At 40.8% G+C, this 24,589-nt stretch overlaps 1 protein-coding gene across 1 annotated transcript in view; it reads left to right on the top strand.

The window, feature by feature from the left end:
• NTRK2 (neurotrophic receptor tyrosine kinase 2) overlaps window positions 1-24,589 on the top strand; it is a 210,220-nt gene that overhangs the window by 105,910 nt on the left and 79,721 nt on the right. Inside the window, exon 12 of the mRNA XM_040580518.1 lies at window positions 13,158-13,346. Within this exon, the coding sequence (XP_040436452.1) occupies window positions 13,158-13,346 (189 nt within the window). The remainder of the gene's footprint in view (window positions 1-13,157; window positions 13,347-24,589) is intronic.

Raw genomic sequence — 24,589 nt, 5'->3', positions numbered from 1 at the left:
TGTTGGGCCTTAAAGAGGAGGGAGATACTGTAGGAGGGATTCACTTCTGCTGGCTCCTAGCCCAGCATTAAGCGCTCTCCAGCAAGTTGTCTTGTCCGCCTCGCATCCATCCCTCCTCTGCAAGTCCACGTGACTGTGTGACTGAAAGGTGAAAGACCAAAATTATGCTAATTTTAATAATCACAGCAGCACTGTAATAAAACCTAGCTCTGCAGCTTTTACATTTCTGGTAGCATGCAGCAAATTTTACTGTCTTTAATCCTCTCCCTGGCAGAACTCCTACTGGCTTCAGTGGGAGTTTTGGCTGAGCATGACCAGAGTTGGGATTTCATGTTTTGGTCCTGTCTTAATTTCTCAGCAAAAAGAGAAATGGATTTTGCAGATTTTCAGTTAAACATTAGGAAGACATGAAACTGGCATTCTCTAGAATGTAGTGGTACAATTACCTTTTTGGCATTGCCTCTTGGGAATAATACAGGTCTATTACTTTAATCCATTCCTAACATAATTCATGCACGGCTGTATATTATAGATGGTGCCTTTCAGTGACACAGCTAAGTGCCACAACAGCAGAAGACTTCATTTGCCAGAAAGGTTCTCATCATTCTTAATAAAAAGACAGCAGTCCCGACTCTACTGTAATTCTTAGGGATTTTGCACCATTGTCAATTTAATAAATTGTTCTTGGCTGATGCTAAGATGAAGGGAATTAGACTCACAGTGTTGTTATTTCACTATTAGGATTTCATGCTTCATGTTTGGTTTCACTCTTTCACCCTATCCCCAAATTTGGTTTTCTTTAAATTTTTCATGAACTAGCTGGTTGGAACTTTGCACATTATTTTGGGTTTGAAAAAAAAAAAAAAAGTGTGAAAACCTCTTAGATGGAAATGGATTCTTTCTAAAGACTGTGCAAATGAAAAACTTTGTTACTGAAATTATGGTGTAAATGTGCAGACTCCAGAGAATGAAACATTAAGTGATTATGTTCCTCCCTCCACTGAAGTTCAGTTCTTAGTTAGTTAGTATTGTGCTTGAAGTGAGGGTGTGCATTTTTTGTGCACATGGGAGGTGCACATGTCTGTCTTTTGCAGTCTGGTCCTTTTGAGACCTGTTTGTGATCATTGCAGACTCCCACTTTGGATCTAGTGCAGTGCAAGAGAGGATTGTGGCTATGCGTGGTTTGGTTTGGTTTGCAGTCTCTGAAGGCAAGACCTTTTTTGCAGATCAACTCAGGGATACACTAATTAGGGAAGTTTATATGGTCTACTTCAGCTGGTGCTTATGTTCTAAACGTGTTCCTTAGATTCATACAGATTTACAAAACCATTTTATTCTGCTTTGTATTATTTGCTTCTTATGGTGGTTAGGAATAAGGCTATGCTATCAGCTTCCTTTAGCAGTCCCTTTCTGAGAGCATTTGATTTCCATGCAAATCTGTTCTGATAAATCCGTTGCTAAGAAACAGCCATGACTGAATTTTTGGTAAAAGAGAAAGTTACACTGAGAATAAATGAATGTCACCCTAAAGTACTTGAGTTTAACAAGTACTAATGCTATTTAATGCTAACATATAAATTAGAACATCACAGGAGACAATGTGGACAACTAGGAACTGAATAGTATAAGGTGATAAGGAAGCTGCAGAGTTAAGAAATACAGAGAGATGTTAGAAAAAGGGAGGATAGGTCAGCCAGGTGGTCAAGAGAGAATCGGTTAAGAAGACAGAGGCAAAACTCTTCATAAAGGAGGAAAGTAAGTAAATAAGCAGAGGGTGCATGTCAGTGAAAAGCTAGAGTACTTGATAAAGTATTCAGAAGCAGTAGAAGAAGCAGAAGTAATTTATGAAAATATTATGTGCAGCATCCTGAAAAAAAGAGAAGCACTGCTTTATTTTAAAGCGCTGCAGAATAGGAACAGCGATGCTTCCAATATTTTAGCAAAACCTCCTTGCAGTTTCATGAACAGTTTCACAATTAATGCATCCATTTTCAAATCTGCTGTAGAAAAACTGCCAGAGCTTGGTTTCTAGTGTGGCCGCCTCTGGGATGGCTGAACTAGCTGGTATGGTGCAAATAGCTTTAAGTGTGGGGCATCTTCCTGCTTGCCGTAGAGGCAGTTTCAAGGAAAGCTGACAGGAGAAAGTGACAGTAGGAATCTCCAGCAGATGGGACATCATGGCAGGGAGGAAGAGGTGTCTGCAAATGGCTGTAGAGGATCAACATCTAGAGGTGAAGCAAGTCAGTTTGCGTAGCTAATCTCATAGCTTGTGAATAATGCTGCTGGGTCAGAAATTTGATATGTTGCCTTTCTATCTGTGAGCGTTTGCTCCACTGCAGTCATTTTTAGATCTGCATTTGAAGACTATTTGAGTATGTAAGGCTTCACTGCCTTAGGAATCATGCTTGGGGAAAGAAAGGTACTGTTCAGAGTCAATTCTGCATCTTTGATCTGAAACTGTATTGGCAGGGATATTCCTCCAGTCTCTTCAGCTCCCTCCTGTCTCCAAAGGTGAATTACTTCTTAAACAATGTCCCAAAAGATCTAATTGAGCATAATTCAGAAGTCTATAACTGTGGAAATTGAAAGTGATTAATGGAAGCAATTTTCTTTCCTTTATGATTTCTTAGAGGTGCACAAAACCACCAGGTGCTAGAGTGAGTCTATTGCTAAGGCCATTCCACACTGGAGAAAAAAAGTGCAGCTTATTCACCTGGGTATCACAAGAATTTCTGATGACACGTGGTTGCTGAGTGCCCAGTAGCTTCCCAGGAAAAGGTTCTGGCCAGTCTCATGCCAGCCAACAAGATTCTCTGAGCAGGACCTGTGATCTCTGGAGGCCAGGGATGTGTGTAGTTGCTGAGTGCTCAGGGACAGGGGCTGTAAAGAAAGCTGCTGAAATGGCTACTGTGGCAGAGGCACAAAAGTAATCAGTTTCACTGATGCTAAGTAATCCAATATAAATTGGAATAAAATGTCAGGCATTGATGTTCAGGAAGGAAAATAAGCTCTTTTGCTTTGTGCTCACTGAGTGCCAGTTTTGGGCAGCTTGTCTTCGGTGCTGAAGCCTCCTGCCCTTCTAGCAGCCTTCTTCCAGAGGCCAGGTACTGTCTACCGAGCACATGCAAGACTTGGGCCAAGGGGGCCCAAAGCCTGCTCACCTAAGGAAGGGGTGAAACACTTGACAAGAAATAGATGATGGAGTGTTAGGTCACGATCTTCCTATGCCCTCCTCTCCAGGTGTAGGTTTTGAATTTTTATTTTTGTTCTTAAAACATGTTTTCAAGGATGGAGAATGTTTGGAGATGAAGAGAGGCCAGTCCAGATCAGTGCAAGTCTAAGAAAGCTGTAGCTGGACTGCAAGACCATCTCAGGGAAAGCTGAGTAAACTGCAAAACCAGATTTCTGCAGATGTTGTTTACAATTTGAGCATGATGTTTGGGTTGATTGTATGTAATCATTTAGTTTTGTTTCCTTGCAGATTGTCGTATTTGAGATTAGCTAGTGTGGCTGTAAATGAAAAATGAATTGGAAGCTATTATGCTGGAATGCTTTTTAAGAATAATTTGGGAGGTATATTTCAATGTAGGACAGTGTTAAAACTTCATAATTCATGCAATTTTGGAGGCCTATGGTACAAGACTTGGTGTTACAGTATCATGTAGTTAACACTTCCACTAATAAAAACTGTTCAGAAACAATTAAGGGGGGACACACCGACTAAAATAAATTGTATCTAAAGAATGTGTGTCCTATTATAATAACCCATGTAGAGTGTGCATTTGTACAGCACTGGTATGCTTCTCAGCTGACTAAACCTATCTTGATTCTGCAGCCTGGAAAAGTAACCTGCTAATGCATTGAAAGCTATGTACTTATTACTATGGAAATTAGGGCCAAAATGGGATCTTGGCGATTCTTCCCTGTCCTAAGCCTGTATTACCTATACCTGTCTTTTATGCCAGGTATTTTCCTGATGTAGCTTCAAGATCTCCAGAGTGGAGATTTCTGAGTCTTGTATGAGTAATTCCAACAATGAGGATGTTTTCCTAACATTTTACCTCAGCCTTTCCTGATGCACTTTTATCATGCAACTTTTTATTCCTATCCAGCATAGTCATGAAATAAAGATTTTCCCCCTTCCATTGGAAGGCTGTCGTGTACCTCCTCAGATCTCTGCTGAGGATAAAAGCAGTCCCAGTTCTTCAGTTTTTCCTCGGGTCTCTGAGTATTTCTAGCTTTTCCATATCAAGTTTTCAGCTGATTTGCTTGGATGGAAGAGCCCTGTCGATAGTATCTCTGTACTCCCAAGAGATAATGAGGGAAGGTTTGAAGAACGGGAATAGTTTCATTAGTAACAGTCTATTTTGAGGGAAAAAGTACACAAGCAGCAAATACAAGTTTACTATCAGGGAGCATTTCTCCACAATCTAGTGTGTCTGCCATATTACCTAACCATGTCTAACTAAAGAGGATCTGGGAAACTGTTCAAGTTGACTACTCCAAGTAGCTTTGCTGTTCTTTCAAATAAAGACTGACTGCCAAAGCAGCACAGGGAAACTTGTATTGCTTCTGTACACATTTTATTTGTCTTCCAGAGGACCTCATTTCCAGCCCTAGGAATGAGAATGCTAACACTTAGATTATTTATGAAAACTGTTAAGGGGAAGTGATTGTTAATTAAATAGTTTTTTAAATTAAATGTAAGGCAACAAGGATTTAATTTTGGGTGAATTATTCTTTTTTGCTTGATGCCAAAATGTACATTCCAGCAGATCTTTTTTCTTATTGTGGTGATTTTTCACCGTAGTATTTTTGAAGGATTGCAATTTTACCCATGTTTCTGAGACATCCAAACCTGCAGGTGGCTATAATGAATGGTCTTGGTGATCTATATTAAAAAAGATAAATCATTTTTTCTTTCCTTCTTTCACATTTTCTGCTGCCTTGTATCCTTACTTCTCTGGCTCACATATTCTTATTGATTAATACACTACATCCCTGCTAGATTTTGACTCAGGTCTGTGTTTCATTTGACTACCAATAATGAGCGGCCATAAATTCCTCATTCTTTATGATATGGCACATCATCTGAGCTGCAGATACTGCAAATGTGCCCATGAAGCAATGGGCGGCTGTATAGCCACCTTTTATCCTGCAGCTGAGGGCAGGCTGTCAGTCCCAAAGGGCTCTGTGGTTCAACAGCCAGGGCTGGCAGTCCCTCCAGAGTCTTGTTCATGACTTTGACAAAGATCCCACCTGCAGTGCTGGGCAGATCACTGAGCCATGCAGAGCTCTTCCCGTTGCCTCCAGACTGGGAGTAATAGTAGCATGTACCTCACCAAGGACAAACTGTGAGGATTTATTGGTTATGGTGCTAAGAGTTCGAAGATGTTTACCAGATTGCGGTTGTGAGATCTGTTACACAAATACTTCCCATTCTGGCTGAAAGGAAAAAGAAATTGGCAGCCTTTGTGCTGCAGGCTGAGGCTTCACTGATGGCATCCCTGGGGAGAGCTGGCCCTAGAGTGAGGCCAGGGCAGAGGGGGGTCATGCATCTTTCATCCTGCACAGACAGTACCAGCAAATATATTAGAGAACTCATCCTTTTTCCTACCGAGTTTTGTACTGCTGCAAAGAAGGTTTCTTGGGTGAACTGCCTTGCCAGTCTGCCCCCCACCTAGACACCTGTGTCTTTGTCCCTGGGTCCTGTAGGTTGCATGGATTTCAGGGACTGACTTACGTTATGAAGGGACTCCTAGGTTATCCTAGGGGGTCCTCCCTATTTGGAAACCTCCCTTGCTGAAACTATGACTTCTGGAGTGCTCTAGGCTTGTGTGGAAAGGGATGTGTGAATGCATGCATACAAGGGAGTATAGGCGAGGTTGTGAGAAGAAAGGCAGCTGAAAGGAACTGACTGGGATTCTTTCACAATCATGCTCCAGAATAAAACCAAAGCAAACAAACATGCAGCTGGGGCTCTTAGATTCAAAGACACACAAAAAAGGCCTGATGAAACACTTAAGTGGCTGAAATCTGTGCACAGTTATTTCAGTGCAAATTACCCAGATTGCATGTTTGTTGCTCTCTAGAGCAGTTAGGCATTTGAAATAAGTTTTCCAGCAAAAGGATCATGCATTTTATGGGACAGGCATTTTGACACCTAGCAACACTGAAAATTTGGTACTGTAAAACTGAATAACATTCCTACTATATCATTAGACTCAAAGGTAAGCATTACTTAAATTATCCTATATAGAAAGTAAAATAATCTGGCACTGTAACCTGTTTGCTCTGTATGAAAGTGATACAGTAATAACCATGCAATTTAGTCTTCTTGTGAAGCTGCAACAAATGAGGGAAGACAAAACATTGTTTTCTTGCATGAAATCAAAAGCAAACCACCTTGGATTCTTCATCACCGAGATGAAACATTATGTCAAAGTAGTGTTGTTTTTGTCATGGTTTTCAAACAAATTTTTCCATTTCATTTTGCAATAGCTGTAAGTGAACAAACTCCTAAGGTCTGCTTCTTGAGTTTAAGTCTTTCTTTTCAGCCACTTAATCCTGCAAGGGACATCCAAGAAGCCCCCTTTCTTCAGTGTTTCAGGGAATTCTTGCTGCCAGGGAACAGAGTCATTTGTCTGCTGGGTGTGGGGAAGTTCTCCAGCTCTGCATTCTGGTTCCCCTGACTTCCTGGGAGCGTGCTCTTGGATAGGAACAGAACTTCTTGGGCAGTGTCAAAAAGTTTTTCTTGTCTCATATATCAAGAAGCAACAGAGTACAAGCTTAAACAAGCACCACTGGTTGCACATCAGTTAAACAGATTAATGATACCTGTCAGAAGATGTGAAATTATTTATCCTCTAACACCGAAGCCTGGCAAGTCTCAGTTTTCTGAGTCACAGGCTTAATGTCTACAGTGTGTTTTTTGGCTCAGTGTGCTGCATCGGGATAGGACATGCACTGTTTGAGCTGTGAAGAGCAGTGTGCTTCAGAAGGATGGACTTGGGTATGAAGTTGCTTGGGGTGATCTTATTCTTGTGTTTTCTCCACCATAAACAAAGGAGCATTAACCCCATAATACTAGTTTTGCAACTGAGTGACAGTGACTTTTGAGGTGATTTCACTGAAGCTAAGACTAATGACAGTTTTCTGGGGAGCTGGAAGGGATGGGTATATGAGATAAGAAGGGTTTGTTGGAAGGTGGGAAGAGGCAAGAAATGCTATGGCTCTGCACAGCTGAACTGCTAAGAAAGCACTGAAGCACTCTGTCTTGAGCTTCCCGTGTTAAAAGAAGCAGCAGCTGCAAAGCAAAGGCTGTCATTTTAATAAGCCTGCTGTAGATTTGCAGAAGAATCTGACTTTGAACTGCTCCACCAAGCAAAGTGAGACTCCACTGGTTTCTCACTGGGAAGTTTCAGCTTGTTTTGAATTATTTTCCTTGTGTTCTATTTATGCCTTTTAAGTCAATTCCGTGTATTCAGCATACAGCATTTTAAGAGATCAATAATATAAAATAATGTTTCTCTAATTGCATTACTTTCTATTATGTTGGGGTCTCTTATCCAGTCTAGTAGAATTGTGTAAACATGATTTGGTATCACATTTGCATACAGTCGTTTATCTTAGGAATGCAAAGGAATATTCAAAGCAAAGCTTGGAGCACCTTAATCAGAAAAAAAGTGTGGCAAGCTGTGATTGATTAGTTGTCTTCCAGAAGGAGTGAAAGGTAAGACAGCAGTTCAAAAGTTAAGCTAAAAAGATATCTGCTGTGGTAAGAAAGTTGGATCCTAGCTTGATAACAGGAAAAATTTAATATCTTCGCTTGCTGAAGCATAACTTACCTTTTAATCATGCAGAAAAGAACTTAGGATCCACAGCAAATATGGGAGTCTCATGGGAAAAGAAATCTTGTGTAATTGCTTTTTCAGAACAAGGTATTTAACTAGTGAAAAATACACCCCTCCCAAAAGGAAAAAGAGAGAAGATTCAGTATGGCCTTGAAATTAAGCAGAGGTGATGCTGGCTCGTGTGACATGCACTTACTATCCTTCTTTTGAGTTGATGGTGTGCTATTACCATGTCCCAGCACAGACTGGTCCCCGTTCCCAGGGGAAGTAAGAAGAGCCAATGCTAGTGCGTGGTCAGTTGAGAAATCTTCCTAGCAGCCAGCATAATTTTTTGTGGAAGGAGGCATGATTATTAAGGCATCACAGCACAAAATCTCTATAAACAATCATGTTTACCTGAGCTGCCTTGTTACACTTGACTAAGCAGATGCATCCTTGTAACTTCACAGCTTCAACCACAAAGCTAAATTCGGCTGGTTTTTTGGCAATTATTACTCCTATTGTTTCCCAGTGTGCCTGAGCCATTAGTAGTGCCTTTAGGGATACTGGAGTGGTGTGTGACGCACAGAAGTGTGTTGCAAGAAGGATGCAGGATATTGTAGCCTCCAGGAGATCTTGTTAGAGCTTGGAGAGCAAACATACATAGTAGATTACTTATATCTTTGACACAGCATGTGGAGGGAGAAGTAGATGGACATAGTGCTTGTTTGTGACCATCTAAACTAAAGTCTGAGTATATGTGCTTGCAAGGCCATGCCAGGTGCAAACAAAACCCGTATGATCTTTCTGATTCTGCATTTGAGAGCCTGTTCTTTTTATTTTTTGCCTGAGCTTGCTTAGCTGAGTCATGCTGTTACTCACTTTGGGACTCCTGTACTTTGATACACAGAAAAGTCATTATGTGGATTATTCCAGTGGCAGCCAGTAGTCAAGATGTGTAGCTGCAGCCAACTACCTAAGTATTAGCAGAAGCCTGAAATTATGCAAAGCAAAATGTAGCACCAACAAATAGTAGCGCAGATAGGTCTTGGTAGCATGCGTATTGAAACTGCATTAACTCCGATGGTGATAAAAGCACCGGCAAAGCCTGTATCTTACAACCATTAAACTCCTTCTCCTGGCCAGAAATAGCAGCGTACCTTCAAAAGAGTTGTATTAAATTTTATTTTTAAACTTAAGGAAATTCACATTTGTTGGCACCACCAAGGTCAAGGACAGTGCAGACATGCACTGTTCAAGTGGTGGCACTGGAGTGGGTTGTATTGCAGGGAGGGGTGCTGGCACTAGTCAAGGTAAACCATGACCCCATCCAGCAGTGTCTGACTGTCTCCAGGTTTCTGTGGGATGTGCAGTGAGGGAAGTTTGCTGTTGCTGCCTGTCCCCATACCGTGTGCTGAAGATAATTCACAGCCTAGGTGTGGGAGGTATTTTTTGCTTTATTATAGCTTGTCAGTTTCAAATATAATTGGTTTTTTTACATGTCACCGCTTTTTCAGAGAGCTGTTGGTTTTTTGTACACAGAAGCAATTTTTCTTGGGCTTAGGTGATGCAGAATGGACAAGTTTTTAGCTCAGCATCAAACAGAGGAGAAATCAATCCCTGCAGTGCATAGCTCTCATGTTTCTTCTCCAAGGCCATTTCTCATCTGGCTCTGGATGCTGTCTTCTTAAGGTAAGAAATGTGGTCTAAAAATGAAATCAGGTGGAGATGCTAGGCAGCACATTTGAAGGTGGAGAAGGCCTCTGGAGTTTTCTTAAAAGCTCATCCTGACTGTGAGTCAGCTATTGGCAATAGCTAATAGCTATTGACAACCCATGATTTACAGTCCCACCAATGATGTTTTGTCTAAAATTTTCAGATTTCAGATGTGAAACCAGCAGCAGATTTTATAAAAACTAGAATTGGTAATAGGTGACTGAGGGTAATTATCATACTCACTCTTTCATCTGGATGAAACTACACTTTAAGGCACTGTAAGAAATTACCCTTCAATTTAAGCTCAGTGCATATTCGTAAAAGGACAGTTCTGGCTTCTTGTCAGCCCAGGTGATGGCCTCGTCTTGTATCCTGGAAATGGTTGTGCATTACTAGAGTATCAGTGATAGCCAGTGGCAGTGCTGGTCTGTGATTGTAATGTGGCTTAGTGCATTCAAAAATGAAAGTGTAACTTTATGGTAAGTGGCTAGCCTGGCAAATAAGCAAGTGTGGAGGCAGTTTATGCACCAGTTTGCTCGTGTTGTTGAGAAGGTCCCAGCAAAGGGAAAGTTTGAAAGGATGTGAACTCAACTGCCTGTGATACACAAAAAATTCTACCTGGTGAGTTCTCATTGTCTTAATTAGAGAAGAAATATACAGGAATTAGGATTTTTGAACCCAAACAACTACTTCCAAAACCATTGCCTGAAGTGATTACTTGCTAATAAGTGAGAGGGATCACTAAGTGACACATCTCACAGTTTCCAGGGTTGAATTTTTCTTACATTGTTTCATATTGCCAGGAATTGCTTTGGAAATCACCTCATTTTCCAGGTTTTCCTCACCTACATGAGAGAGCTGAACATAACTGGAGCCTGCTTCACACCACATGGAAGACTAGTTTTTACCAGTTAGCCTAACTGACTAAATACATTTACAGAACAATTGTCTACTTTTCACCTGCAGCACTTTGCAGTTTATACTGATTGAAAAAATAGTTCACTGTATGAAATTGGGTCTTGGAGTAGTACAGAAATGATTTGATGAACAGAATGAGTTTCTATTCATTATCCCACTTTAACATCTAGAATCTGTAATGGTCATTTTTTCTTGCCATCACCGCATGTGTGGTGGAAGCAAACAGTGACAAAAGAGCCTCCTCCTGTGCAGCAGAGAACAGCAGGGCTGAAAAGGACTTAGAGACATGCTTCTATTAAATTACAGAGCCAAGAGAATTTGCCCAGTTGCTGTAAGAGAAGGGATTTGACCCTTGTGCTAAAGCTATATTAGTATAAAAGGACTTTATTTTCTCAAGAAAATGCATATTTGTTGGCCTGCTTTTTGGAGCCATTAGTTTGGCATTCAGAAAGTTTAGACATAAAGGTAATGTCTAGAAAAAATTGAATGTGGTTTTAAATGGATTTGCACTCCAGTGCCTCTGCACACAACTCTCATGCACCTGAAAAATGTGTTGTGACTTCACATAAGTATCTTCTGTGCCATCTGAGGGACCCTTTCCTACAGTTTTTTAGGCTCTGCACTTCATTAGAGAAATCTCCAAAAACTCTTAATGCTGGCAGGTTTCCTAGTAGAATCAATCTTCTGAGGATCTGGGTGACCAGTAATGACAAAAGCAGCCTTGGTACTAGTATTTCACTTGATAAATTGCAGAGATCTAGGCTTCACTTACATTTGTGAATGGTGACTTTCCAGTGAAGTGCAAGGTATTTGAAAAATTACCTCTAAGGTTTCAGGCTAGGCAGGGAAGTACTTTTTCAAACTATGAAAACATTTCCCTAAGCACCATTAAACCAACTGGGGAGAAAGGAAAGCAGAACAGGGGTAGGAGTATACCTGAGGCTCTAAAGGTATGGTTGAATAGCCACATGCCAGATTATTTTTTTATTCCTGTGATCCATGCCATGCAACGATAGAGTGTTCTTGTTAATGACACAGTGAGCCACAACAGAATAAGAGTTTCCATTCTTTAATGCTGCCTTTTGTTGGCTGCTGTGTCTGGGACTGTTCTAGTTCTCATCTTGTTCCTTAATTGTGTGCATGCTATGGTGGATCCTGCCTATTTTCTCTCACATCCTCCATGATGACTCTACAGGACCTGCTGCTGGTCCCCATTCTCTCTCTCTCTCTCTCTCTCTCTCTCTCTCTCTCCATCCCCCACCTTCCCAGCAGACACAGATGTCACCTATGTGTTGAGTTACTCAGCTCTGTCTTGCCTCTGCACTGTTCCTTCTGTCCAACCTATAACTCAGTCTGGTGCTCCAACATTTTGCAGTGGGATGATTGGTAACTTGGAGTAAACACAGCTTTTTGTCATCTTCAAGGCCCTCTCTGCCACCCCCTTCTTCGGGGGGGGACAGTCGCCCCACCTGTTGCTGCTGCCTGTGGGCTAAATGCAGGTGTCATCTGAGGATGCTGTTCCAGGATAGGTACTTACAGAGGTTGAATTTTGTCATCTGTTTCTAGCATTGTCTTTTGATTGTTGCAGTTGGAAGATGTGAATATTGCCCCCAACCCCCTGCTTAACATGGGAGAATGAAGTGAAATGTAACGTGTGATCTCTGCTGGCTTTTTGGTGGGGAGATTAGGCAAAATGTTATTGTTGCTGAATTTTGATTCTAATTTTCGTTGAATACTGGATGGATGTAAACTGGAAGATGTAATGTAGAATTTAAATGGCAGGGTTAAATGGCAAGAGTTCAGATGTCACCTGTACTGGTCTTGCTGTTAGATCGAAGGCCCCTGCAGGTCACAGAAGTGAGACACTGTACTAATCAGATTTTTTTTTACCCATTTACAAGGTTCTATCTCCATGGCACTTTCATTAAAAATGTAAAACACAGAGTGAAAACAAAACGAAACTTCACTGAATTACTGATCAAAATAAACCTCTTTCTTGGAAGGAGACTAGACTCGGGTATGGATGCAGGAGCCAGTGGGATGTTCCCCTGGGCTGCACGAGCCCCTCTGCAGTGACCCCAGACTTTGCATTGGGTGGGATGTGTCTTTTCCACTACTCTGCTCAGCATCTGATCCATACTTTTTGTGGCTGTTCAGTTTGTCCTCTGGATTTTGGTTCTCAACCATGTTGTCTTTCAGAAATTACCAGCTTCCCACATCAGGATGAGCCCATCTCCTCTGTGTCTTTTGTCTTGCTATAATGCCACCTCAAAGGGAGGGCAGGCATTCCCTGGATTTGTGGCAATTATTGCTGTGTGATCCAAGTGGGGCATAAGGTAAAAAAGTTAATGCGTGTGTTTCATAGCTTATTTCTGAGAATGACAGAAGTGGTTCAACAAATTTGGAGATTTTTCCCAGTGACAGGCTATGCTGGGCCCTGATCCATTTAGTATAGATGACCTACCAGTATAAAAATTTGCTTCACATTCTGGCTCCTAATGGAAAAAAAACCCACTGTTCTCCATCTGCTTTCAGACATATAAAATTCCTGAGGTAAGGTCAACAAGGTACATCAGGAGAGCTGTTGACTATGGGGATGGAGGACAAACTGGTCCAAAATAAACAAAAGAATTGTCTGAGGGAAGAGAGACATGTGCTGAATTACAGGAAAATCTTTGTTCCTAACTCTAGGTCCTTCTTCAGTTATCAGCAATGATGATGATTCAGCCAGTCCGCTCCACCACATCTCAAATGGCAGTAACACTCCATCTTCTTCTGAGGGCGGTCCTGACGCAGTTATCATTGGGATGACAAAGATTCCCGTCATCGAAAATCCCCAGTATTTTGGAATTACCAACAGTCAGCTCAAGCCGGACACCTGTAAGTACAAATAACTCTGTGTTTCAGTCATTCTTTTTATCTGTGCAAGTGCTGGGGCTCCTTAACAGACCTAGCAGAACAAAATGCTCTAAATTCCTGGGCATGGAAGGGTGGGGTTAAAATGTATACAATTTGTTGAAGGTATGTGGGATGAACCGCTTTACATCTGTCAAAGCCAAATTCAGCCCTTGTGATGAGTCAGTGAAGTCAGCAGTGTTACGCTCAAAGCCCGATCCATATTCCATCAAAGTCACCAGTAGCCTTTCCATTGATTTCAGTGGTCTTTGGCCAGTCCTGTGCACTGAATATATCCTTGAGAGAAAACAAATCCTGGGTCAGAAGCAGAAGTCAGTATCGTTACATAGGCACTGCTTTTAAATTGGTTGTTTTGGCAGTGAACATAACCTAACTTTGAAATTTGAGTATTTGTAAAGTTTTAAGAATCATAAAAGTTAAAACGTCAGTTTTTTAATTTCATTGTATAACTCAACTTGTACAGTGGAAAAGATGTTGAATACTTAAAAGCAGAGCAAAAGGTTACATGATGAACAATCAGTGTTGCATACAAATTTTTTCGTGTTCAGTTAGAAGCAGGTGAAATATGAAAAAAATGTGAACAGTTAAACATGATTAACTATAAACAGTTAAAAAGGAGTATCTGTAACTTCAGGTGCTCCTCTTTAAACCTAGGAACAGTTTTAGAACTGGACATATGACATGTTGAGTTTTGAGCCAGTGACAGCACTGCAGCAGATAAATTAAAAAATACCTAAAGGATATTGTGATTAATAGTAACTGCACTGCTTACTATTTTTCATCAGTACATTAAGGTCTTTAAGTGTTGCAAAGAAGGTTGTTCCTGCCTCTTTTTTTCTCTTTTTATTACTGTGTGAATGTACATACATTTCTGAAGTGTCATTGGAAGTCTGAACTGTTTATCTGGGAAGTCACTCCAGAGATTCCCAGTGCAGCTGCTGAGCATTGGGCTTGCAGCTAAGGGAGATTACATCCTATCTGTGTCCTATCCTGAATATCACTTCATATCACAAACTGTAGTCTAGGGGCTTACTGCCAATGTCAGAAACCTTTGCCTCCAACTTTGCAAAGCTTAAATGCCATAATAGGAATTTTTCTTGACCTGTGCATGAGGGCATGCATGCATATGTGTATGCATGACTTCCAAGTTTGCAAAGACTGATGCAGGACTGCCTATGTGCCTTGTGAATATTAATGCTTATCTACATCTACATTGTTGTGCTAAGCACAGTCCACTGAAGGATGTTCCTGCAGCGCCACAGAAGATCTTTTTCTGCCTTTTTATTGTACATCCCTGATGTTTGCTCTTACCATAGCTTTTTTGTGTGGCATTATTTTGTGATTAGAAATGCCCTGTTGTCTCTTCTGCTGAAGGATATGTAAATAATCTGGCCTAGCATATGCAGTGGGATGCATAAGGTAGTCACTGAATTGCTGATACTTGATCAGCACAAGGAAAATGTTCTACAGATGCATTCTGATCCAAACATTTATTCCTGTGAATAATTGAGGCTGCTAGGGAATCAGAAATGGGCAGCTTGCCCACTAGAGCTCTCTAATGTTAAATAAAAGACCATGCTTTTAAATACAAGGCTACTGTACCTTCATTCTCAGCTGCATTAGACAACATTATAATTGTTTAAGTAAACATCAGTGACTACAGAGTATTTAACTTTTAGCATTAATGTCGAAACAACATACATGCTGTTCAGGGGAAAAAACCAAACTGTACCAAAACGCAGAATTCCCTCACATTTAGTGAGCTGCACATTAAGTACAGATGCATTAAATCATGGCTGACTAGTGCTAAGTAGGTCCTGATCCTAAAAATACGTAAGTCTGTGTTTGGTTTTCTGTGCTGCAATGAAACCCACATGGTGTCAAGGAAATTAATCACAATACATGAGGTTCAGTTTGTGTATAAATGCTTGCAGGGTGCAGCTCAAGACTTTACTGTGGTGCTCTGGGGAGGTTTGTGGGGCTGATGCTCTGCATTCTGCCACATTGCCATGGTGGTCCCAGTCTTTGTGGTTTTATTAGTTCAGCAAAGATAATCAGGTAAACTGTGTCAGTGTATAAACCAAGGCAGATTGCTCCTACCACACTAACCATCTGTCCAGTAAAGAGTGCAATTAAAATTATCTCAGACAAAAATGGTCTTCCCAGAAATAATTTCACATACACTCTTTTTCCATCTCTCTCACTCACTTATTGTTACAGAGCTGCACTTGTCCTTTCTTAACCTGACAACTTCCTCCCGATGTGTATATCTGGTATTTATAAACCTCTAAGCTAAGTAGCTCTCGAACTTTTTTCCTGTTTACAATAATGCCAGCTCCAGATGTCATTGGATTTCTCATGTCCAGCAAAATAATTAGCATTTACGTTTATTTCCTATCTGGTCTGAATTCCATTGTCTGATAGGATTAAACACAGCAACCACTGACCGTCATGCTGGAAAAGATTCTTATGTATTTAGTGTATGTTGGTATGTGGAAGGAGGTGAGACTTTGAGCTAGGTGAAACTACGCAGATTGTATTGCAGTTTTCACAGATGTTGAAGGAGTATGCCTGCTGTGACTAACAAGTGGAGTTTCTCGTTATCTACTTAAGCCATATTTTGACTTATCTACAGATAACCATTTCTGAATACAGTACATCAAGCTCCATTGCAAAGCATTAGAAGTATCTGTTTTAAAAAAATAAATCTAGTGTTGTCTGCGATCATTTTAGTCTGAAATTCCATCACTGTATCAGTGAATTGGTACTTTCACTACTGAATAACTAAATCCTGAAAAGTGATGGCTTCTGAAGAGTCAGTCTCAGGCTAAAAGTTAAATCACTTTCCTCCCTTGAGAGACAGCTTTCAAGGTGGGAAAAGCAAACTGGTGAAGACCAAAGACCCATCGACTTGAGGGGTTAGGTTCCAGTCATCACTCAGAACAACTGAATTTCTGTCCCAAGTTTCAGCACAAATGCTCATCTGTACCTTTAATTAACATAATGGTAGAAAATTACTCTTTATCTTCCAACGGGGATTTCCCACTCCAACTGCTCATCGTTGTAACTACCCATTTTCCTTGCCAGCAAACCCACAGATGCTTCTTCAGCACTTGTCTGTCTGACACCCTGTCCCAGCACTCCTGGCTTTTACTTTCCTTTCCTTGGTTTCTCCTGGCTGATGGGCTCATATGCCACTCCAGTATCTTGAATATTTCCACCTTGAAAGTTTACAGTCTGTGTTGCACAGACATGTTTCAGACATATACCAGACTTCTTGGTTCCTTTTTGTGTGAAATCAAAAGGTATTTCCTTTTTGGCGGTATTTGGCTAACAGTGACAATTCTGATTTCAGATGTGTGAGAGAGAGTCCACAGCCTGGACATGGTGAAATGCTGTTTGCACTTAAGTCATTATAAATCAGGTTTTGCTGTATTAGCATCAGCCTGTAGAACTCTTTCCTGGGAATTACCAACAGTGTTCAGCTGTTGTTGAAAATCAGGCCATAACTTTGTAGTGAAGTAACCTCACCAGGTGCAGAAACCTTGCTTGGATGCCACCCCTTGCAAAGATTTTTGTCCCCTGAAATCAAGTGGACGATGTAATATCTTTGGACGTAGTTGCTAACCATTGCTACATGGTCAGCTTCACTAATCTTACAAGATGGCACAGCCCTTAAGCTATTTGGTTTCTTCATTAGTGTAATGATATTTCAAAAAATTAGTCTTCTACATCTCCACACAGAAATTGTAGTTTCTGAAGTTGTCAGCCCAACCTACCAGGCCTATTGAAACAGGACAGAAGAAAGAAAGCCAGGCTCCCTATGAACAGCTATGGACTTTCTTCATTCATCACTTAGCTTACAGCCCAGTGCTTGGAATATATCAGGCCATTACTATTACATTTCCATGATAAATGGTGGAAATGCAGTCAGTAAATAACATTGCTGCATTGGTAGTAATGTGAAAAACAAAACCTGAGGAAAGGGTGTGTCTGAAATGTCAGTGGAAGTGCCCAGGGTGAGACTTTTAGGGGAGAACTTTGGTAAGAAACTGCTTGCAGGTGGTTTTGGGATTTTGAGAATCAAATTGTTCTCTGAACATCACTCCAGTAACCCCTACTCCCCTGACGAAGTCGCTGGTTTTTTGGGTGCAACTGAAAGGAAGGCTGGAGCTTTGCCTTTTCATGGGGCTGTTTGTAAGCTCCAGGTTTCACATCCCTCAGGGTGGATAAATAGTAGCTGCACTGACATCAGTTTGCACTGTTCAGCTAATCCATACTTGGAACTCACTCAGTTTGATTCCTAAAGATATTGTCAATGATGGAAAATAGCATACTGGATAGGCTTGTTGATTAGTTAGTGGGTGGTTTAATGGCAAGATATTTTCATTGGTTGGCCAGATACATAGCCATTGTCTTTCAGACGATGTGGTGTGGATTGTGGCTTTCATATGAGAAAGTTGGGTATATTCATGAGATAGTCCTAATATTTCATATACATTTCTGCAGTTTGGGATTGTGTTCCCTCAAGTAAAGGAGTGTGAATGTACAGTTTAGATAATAATTATGGTGCTTCCAGTTGGCCTCTCCTAGGGAAAGTCTGCAGTTGATTACAAGTTGGTAGAATTAATTTTTATAAATTAATTTTTATTTATTTTGCTCATTTGAAAATATGAATTTACAGTCTATAGCTCCAGTTCCACGGTGAAGTTGCTAATTGCATGGGTGATGCTAATTTTAAAGGCATAAGTTTTGAGAACATTCCTCTTTTATTTTGAACACTGAACTTTTCAAGTTATGCTTAGAGATTTTAATTTACATGTTACATATTGTTACACCATTTCGTTAAATGCAATAGCAGTCTTCTCCTGACCTTCCTTGTCCTTTAACGATAGATTTCTTTTTAACATATACATAGCCAGACTTTGTGCCCATTAGGCAGGAAAGTTGTAGAAATACTCTGCTTTCGTAAGGGTGTTATTCTTACCATTTTATTATGACTCCCACAGTACTGGACTTTTCTCTTTAAAGTCGTAGGTCTTGGAGTCTGGTGATCATGTCAGATTTCATTTTAGATAGAATGAAATAAAATGTGAAGAAAGTCTTGTCAATGTGAGCCAGACCCCAGAAGGCTGAGGAAACGGAAAAAAACACAGGACTGGATTTAGTTCTATTCTGTTCATTAGATTCTTTTTAAACTCAGTTTCATTATTTAGGAGCATTTGAGCATAGAAGGCACAGAGCTGGCCCCGCTCTGCCAGCCTGGGGTGATGGCCCTGGCACGGCTGCCACAGGGAGCAGAGGGGGACAGCCAGATACCAGGACCCGTTGAGTTGCATTTCCTCTCCCAGACCATTTGTGGAAGGGTACAGCTACTCGTAGTTCAGTACCCAGTTGTTTCCGTGGCCCTGACCACTACCCTGACCGACCCCTCACACTTCGCAAGGTGGACTGGTTTGTCTTTGTTTTGGAGTAGGCTGACAGCCTTCTCCCCAGCCCTTGTATCACTAACAACAGGTCATTTGGTGTGAAAAAAGTAGTTGTCCATATTTTGAAAGTAGGTTCAAGAGAAGGAGGCGTTGTGGTCACCCAGTTTGTATTTCTCAGGCATCCTTTCCCCAAGAGTCTCACAGCAGAGCCTGGCCCCAGCATGTGTTTCCTTGCTGGGTACGTGTGTTCTCATTGCAAAGCTGGGACATTAGAGTCTGGTGATATGAAAGCTGCAGACACAAAGGAAAATTCACCAAGAGAGCCTCTGCACTGCAGGGATCTGCCAGGCCTCTGACCCAGAGCAGCAGATTTGTTCACTTCTGTGTGCTGCTTATTCTGCACACACTGTGTCCTCAAGAAAATAGCAATGCACAGGCTGCCTGCAGCACACAATCTCCATTTGGTTTTATTTCACATGTAACAAGTTATGGCATGTTCCAGGTTGTATCTGTCATCCTACACTTTCCTACAGTTTTAAGGAACAGGGGTAATTCTTGACATACATTACATGGTAAAAAGTAGACTGACTTGGTCCCTGTGCATAGAAGGAAGGTCTCTTAAAATAAACAGCCTGTTAGCATTTCCATGTCTTTTGAAAGTCTTTTATATCTGAGTGACCACAACAGAAAGGCTGCTGTAGTGGTTTCTTAGCCAGCTAAACCTTAAGCTTGGGGATTTTCCATCAACTCCCAAAGTCTGCAGAGCTGAAAATTTATAAGCAGCTCATTTCCCTACAGAAGACACCATGACCTCAACAGCCAGAATGCAGAGGAGCAAAACTGATCAATCTTAGTAAAATCCATACCGGGAGGAAAAACCTTGCTGTCCAGGCTCAGCTTGCCAGTCTTGACATTTGTTGTCAGGATTCAGAGGTTGGAAGGCTTAACAGAGCACTCACTTCAGGATCTTCAGATGCTGAAAACAAAAAACCTTTAGATGCTGAAAGCCAAATTTGAATGAGGTTGAGATTACAAGGAGGGATATAGATATTGTATTTGCTAATTGTCCTGATCCCATTGTGTGCTTTACTCTGGAGATACTTTATCGGCTAAGTAAATACATGAATGATATTGGCTGAAAAAAGTTATATGTAGGTATGTTTGATTTCATGTTTTAATCCCTGATTGCAATCATGATTTAAAATGTGTGTCTTTGCACTTGTTCATCAAGTCCTACATACGTCAGAAATGTCAGCCATATACATTGGTGGTATATTTCATTAGTTGCATTTGACTTTTGTTAACTGGGTGAGAGATTTTGCTCCCAGGCCATAGCCTACCGAGTCTCAGAGACTTTTCCCAATAATATGGTCACATATTTCCTTTGCCCAACAAATAAAATATGACAGGGAATAAATAAGTTCATGATAAATTAGATTTTTTTAACTCCTGCTGCTCATTCTGAGACTCAGCAGACCTTCCAACCAGATGGAAGAAATTCTCCCAAAGGCAGAAGCCTTCAACTTGAAAAGCTTGGGTTTCTACCTCCTTAAAAATTCCAAATTGGATAAAAAGGAGTATTTCCACATTTAATGTAAAGGTGGATCTATAGAGTCACTTTTTCACCCAGAAGTGACTCGTGTTGCAGTCTTGATATGTTTGTGAAGTCCATTTACATCTAATAAAAAAAGCAAGGAATCATGCTTTCAGCAAAATATTTGCATTTCATCACACAGAATATTGTTCTGTGATGTGAATTGTTCAGTAAACTACTTGCTCTGAGAGTCTAAATGCTGGAAATACAACTACAAGAAAGAACAGCTTGGACTCTGATCTTTAATTTATGAATAGCTTGTGTATTTTATCACCTGGAAGTACAGCACATGAAACATACTTCCGGCTAAATAGTGGATGTTATAAGGAGACCAGAGCAATGAAGATCCAAAGTATGCATTTCAACTGCAGAGACAGAGCATGAAGCAAGACAGCATGAAACATGCACTCTCAGAAAATGTCCACTGTCAAAATTCAGGTAGAGCGTGCACCGTCTTGTGTAAATTTGTCAGGTAAACTTCAAATAAGTACACTATTCTTCTTCAGCAAGAGTACTGAAATGCACTGTCAATATCAAGTTCAACTGTGGGCTTCATGTGAAGAGCACAATTAAGAACTTTATGAAAGATGAAATGAAATTAAACACATGCAAAAGCATTCTCTGCAATTAGGGTATTAGTCAAAATGAAAAAAACCAACATGATGCTTCTTTAGTAGATGTATTCGCAGTGGCATCGCTACATTGAGTTTGTCATTTGACAGTACGTCTATATCAGAAGCACATACACTATTTTGGCACCAAAATATGCAGCTAAATCAGTAATACATAAATGACAAATAACTACATTTGTATTGTAATGATTAATTATGCCTTTCAGACTCTGCTGCATGCTAAGTTCTATGGATGTTGATTTTATCTACAGAAACCTCTATATGTGGTAGAAGCGTAATGGGAAAATAATGTGACAGTGGTTAAATGGATAGTACTTACATTTAAGCTAAATGGGGGAAAAATAAATATGAAAGTACATGAAAATCAGAAGTCAATCAAATAACTTTGTAGCCAAATTTTTTTTGTAAACCCTACTTCTAACTTTCTTGAGTTGAGCTCCAAGCAAGTGCATCGTTACTGAGAAACATGAGCATGTAAAATGCAGCTCGCCCTGAGCACAAACTCACCCAAAGATTAATTTGGGGAGAAAAGAATCAGGAGTACAGTTGTCCACAATAAGCATTGGTTAAGACAGGGTAGTATTTTTCACAGTTGCAGTGTGAGCCGTGTTGTTTTTCAGCTGTGTATAACATCTTCACACCTCTCGCTCTTTGAGGAATTAAGGCTGTCAGTGCCTTGAGACTGTGACTTTGGAGAGCAGTTTAGAGTTTGTATGCTGGGGGAGACCACGCGGTTGGCTTTGCAAGCTTGCAGATCTGCAGGGAGGCTCTGGATAGCAATGGGTTACGTTATACCTGGAGCCATCAGAACTGCAGAGTAGTCCATGGCCCACTCTGAATATATGCATGCCCCTCCTATTTATGTGTTTCTGTGTATGAACGGGCACCTGTTGGCTTGTATGGCAGCCCATGTGCCCAGCAGGAGTTCATCTGAGCTGTCCTTCCCTGTCCTACATCATTGGCTATCATATACTGCGAGAGAAGTACTTTCCCCACTGCATCCCACTGGTGGTAGGTACATGCAGCTGGGATGTGGAAAGCTCCCGCTCCAGCCCCATCTTCTGCTGCAAGCAGGAGTGCTTATCACCTGCTTTGGGGTGGCTAAACACCCAAACCTTTTTTATCCTGTGTCTATGCATCCTGATTATCATTCTGTCTAGGAAAACCTTTCCCAGCAGAAATGCCACCAAGGTTCATAAGGTGTGAGTGTGTTTTGGTTTGATTTTGACAGGGTTTTGCTGGGGAGCTCTGCATTGTCTCAGGCTTAACTGCATGTGTTGTGGACATAGGGTAGGCCAGCAGCACGTGGAACCTAATAAACAGCCATTTAAAATGTTGTCAATCATAAAAGTTACACAGTTGGTAATATTCTGAAATATTCTGTAATACTCTTCAAATATTATTTTTTTTCAGCATTAACTTGTTAAATAAACCACTCAACAGGCTTCTCATTATCCACAACAGCAGTTGGGGAAAAATAATAAGGCTGTTTTTTTCTCACTGGAAGGTGTTTAATTAATATACCCATTTAACTTAGACATATATTCTGTATAATAAAAATACCTGAGCTCAGCATTTTTGACTGATTTAAAAAATATGATTGCACAATTCCAAGAACACGCTTTTGTCATTAATTAACAGAAACAAAAACCCAACTGCTGAAACATATCTTTATGGTCATCTGTTAGACCCCTCCCTTCCCCACTTTCTCTTAAGCTAGTTTTCTTTTCGTTTGTGGAACAGAAGCAGGAGCACCTTTCAGTACCAGCTGCTTTCTCAGCTGAGGATGCCGAAGGGACCCTGCCTAGCGGGACTAGGACTGGCACAAGGACAGACGGGCAGCCCTTGAGCTCAGTAGTTCCCAGGCCAGGAGGGTTCGTATGAATTTCGCAGCCTATGGTTGGGCAGGGCATTCCACAGAGGATGGGTTATGCTCTTCAAAGGCTGCTATGTGGATTAAGTCAAGAGGCATACAGGTCTGGTGTGAGGTGAATACTTAGTCAGTGTTATCTCTAGCCCATCGGTGCCCATGATAATTGAAGACTATTATTAGCAGATTGCAGGAGAATCACTGTGATTGCAGTACAAAACCCTTCAGGGGGAAAAAAGTGTCAAATTACCCAAGGCAGAACCCTGCAGTGAGGTCTGAAATCGTTACAGTTATGTTGATGAAAAGTTGTGCCATACCTCTGGCTAGCAACTGGCTCGTTAGCTTTTGGAAGCAGTTAAATGTTTAAATGCCAAACATATTGCATGGGGGTATTGTTTGCATTTAGAAATAGTATGTGATGTGTGCATACCAATTATCACCTGAACTGCAGCCTATCTCTGTATAACTAATAATCTGTCTAGGGATTTTTTTTTTTTAATTTCTTCATTTGGGAATCTAAATTCCATTCTCATATGCTAGACACAAGAAAGGAGCATCTCAAAGGCATTCAGGTTCTAAATCAACAACTAACTGGTTTTCTAAAAAGCCCCTGGACAGGTTGGAAGTGTAAAGCCTGATCAATAGAAATCAGTGTTTGTCAGCTTAGTACTCTGGACAATTCCAGTAAATGATTGCTTTGCCTTTAGCTACCTAAACGCCTTTGAAAAGTGGTTGCTGGAAACGGTTGAAAGTCAGTAGTTGTACAGGTCACAGGGTGCAGGAAAATGCTTTCAGTCTCCAAAAGGATCCCTTGAGCACACCAAGATGTACTGGAGGGTTGGAGTCGGAGTTAAGGAGGTGGGAAGTGAAGCTGTCTACACAGCTTCTTCCTTCCCCTCTTCCCACCTCCCGCCTTGGTTTGTTTCCCACAGCAGTGGAAAGAAAGGCTGGAAAATGGGGTGGTTATCTCTATCATGTGGTTATTTATTCACAAGATTTGATAGTGAGAAGCCAAATGTAACTTCAGACAAACTCTAGTTTATATCATTTTGAGGGAAATACAGGTTTGACAGAATTTTCAGCTGCCTTTATGAATATTTCTTTGAGCTACATTTTCAGTTAGAAACTGCTGAAGTGAAGCCATTCCCACACAACTCTTGTCTGTTTCTGAGCGTTGCTTAGAATTTGTTTAGATTTGGTTTCTTAGACTGTCTTTCAAGGATGTGCTCTCTTTTTGGTGCCCACAACTTGGAAGGCCTGTGTTTGCCTTAACAACAAAAAAAAAAAAAAAAAAAAAAAAAAAAAAAAAAAGGCTGAAAACAATACCATCAAGGGGAACATGTCCCACACAAAGTAGGGAGGAACAGAAAACCGGAGAAACAAATGGAAAAGAAACAAAAGAACCTCAGTGTCAGCCTTTGGCAAAGAAAGAACAATACACAACTGATTTGCTCCAACTGCTTGTGCAGGAGGACATGATTTGTCTTGTCCCTGTTTTATTCTCATCAGAAGAAAAGCAACTGTTTTGCAGTATTTGCAGTCTCCACTCCGGAGGCTCCTGAGGCTGGAATAGCAATGCGATTGTCTCCAGATGGAAATGCACTGACCAGCACTGTGTGGGAAAGCTTAAAAAGCTCCTTTTTGGGTGGTAAAGTGTAAGGCAAAAGCTTATGGGCTCATTC

The sequence above is a fragment of the Falco naumanni genome, chromosome Z, assembly GCF_017639655.2.
Source record: "Falco naumanni isolate bFalNau1 chromosome Z, bFalNau1.pat, whole genome shotgun sequence".
Lineage (NCBI taxonomy): Eukaryota > Metazoa > Chordata > Aves > Falconiformes > Falconidae > Falco > Falco naumanni.
Note: the sequence above shows the minus strand (reverse complement) of the source record. Positions and strands in the feature narration are given on the sequence as shown.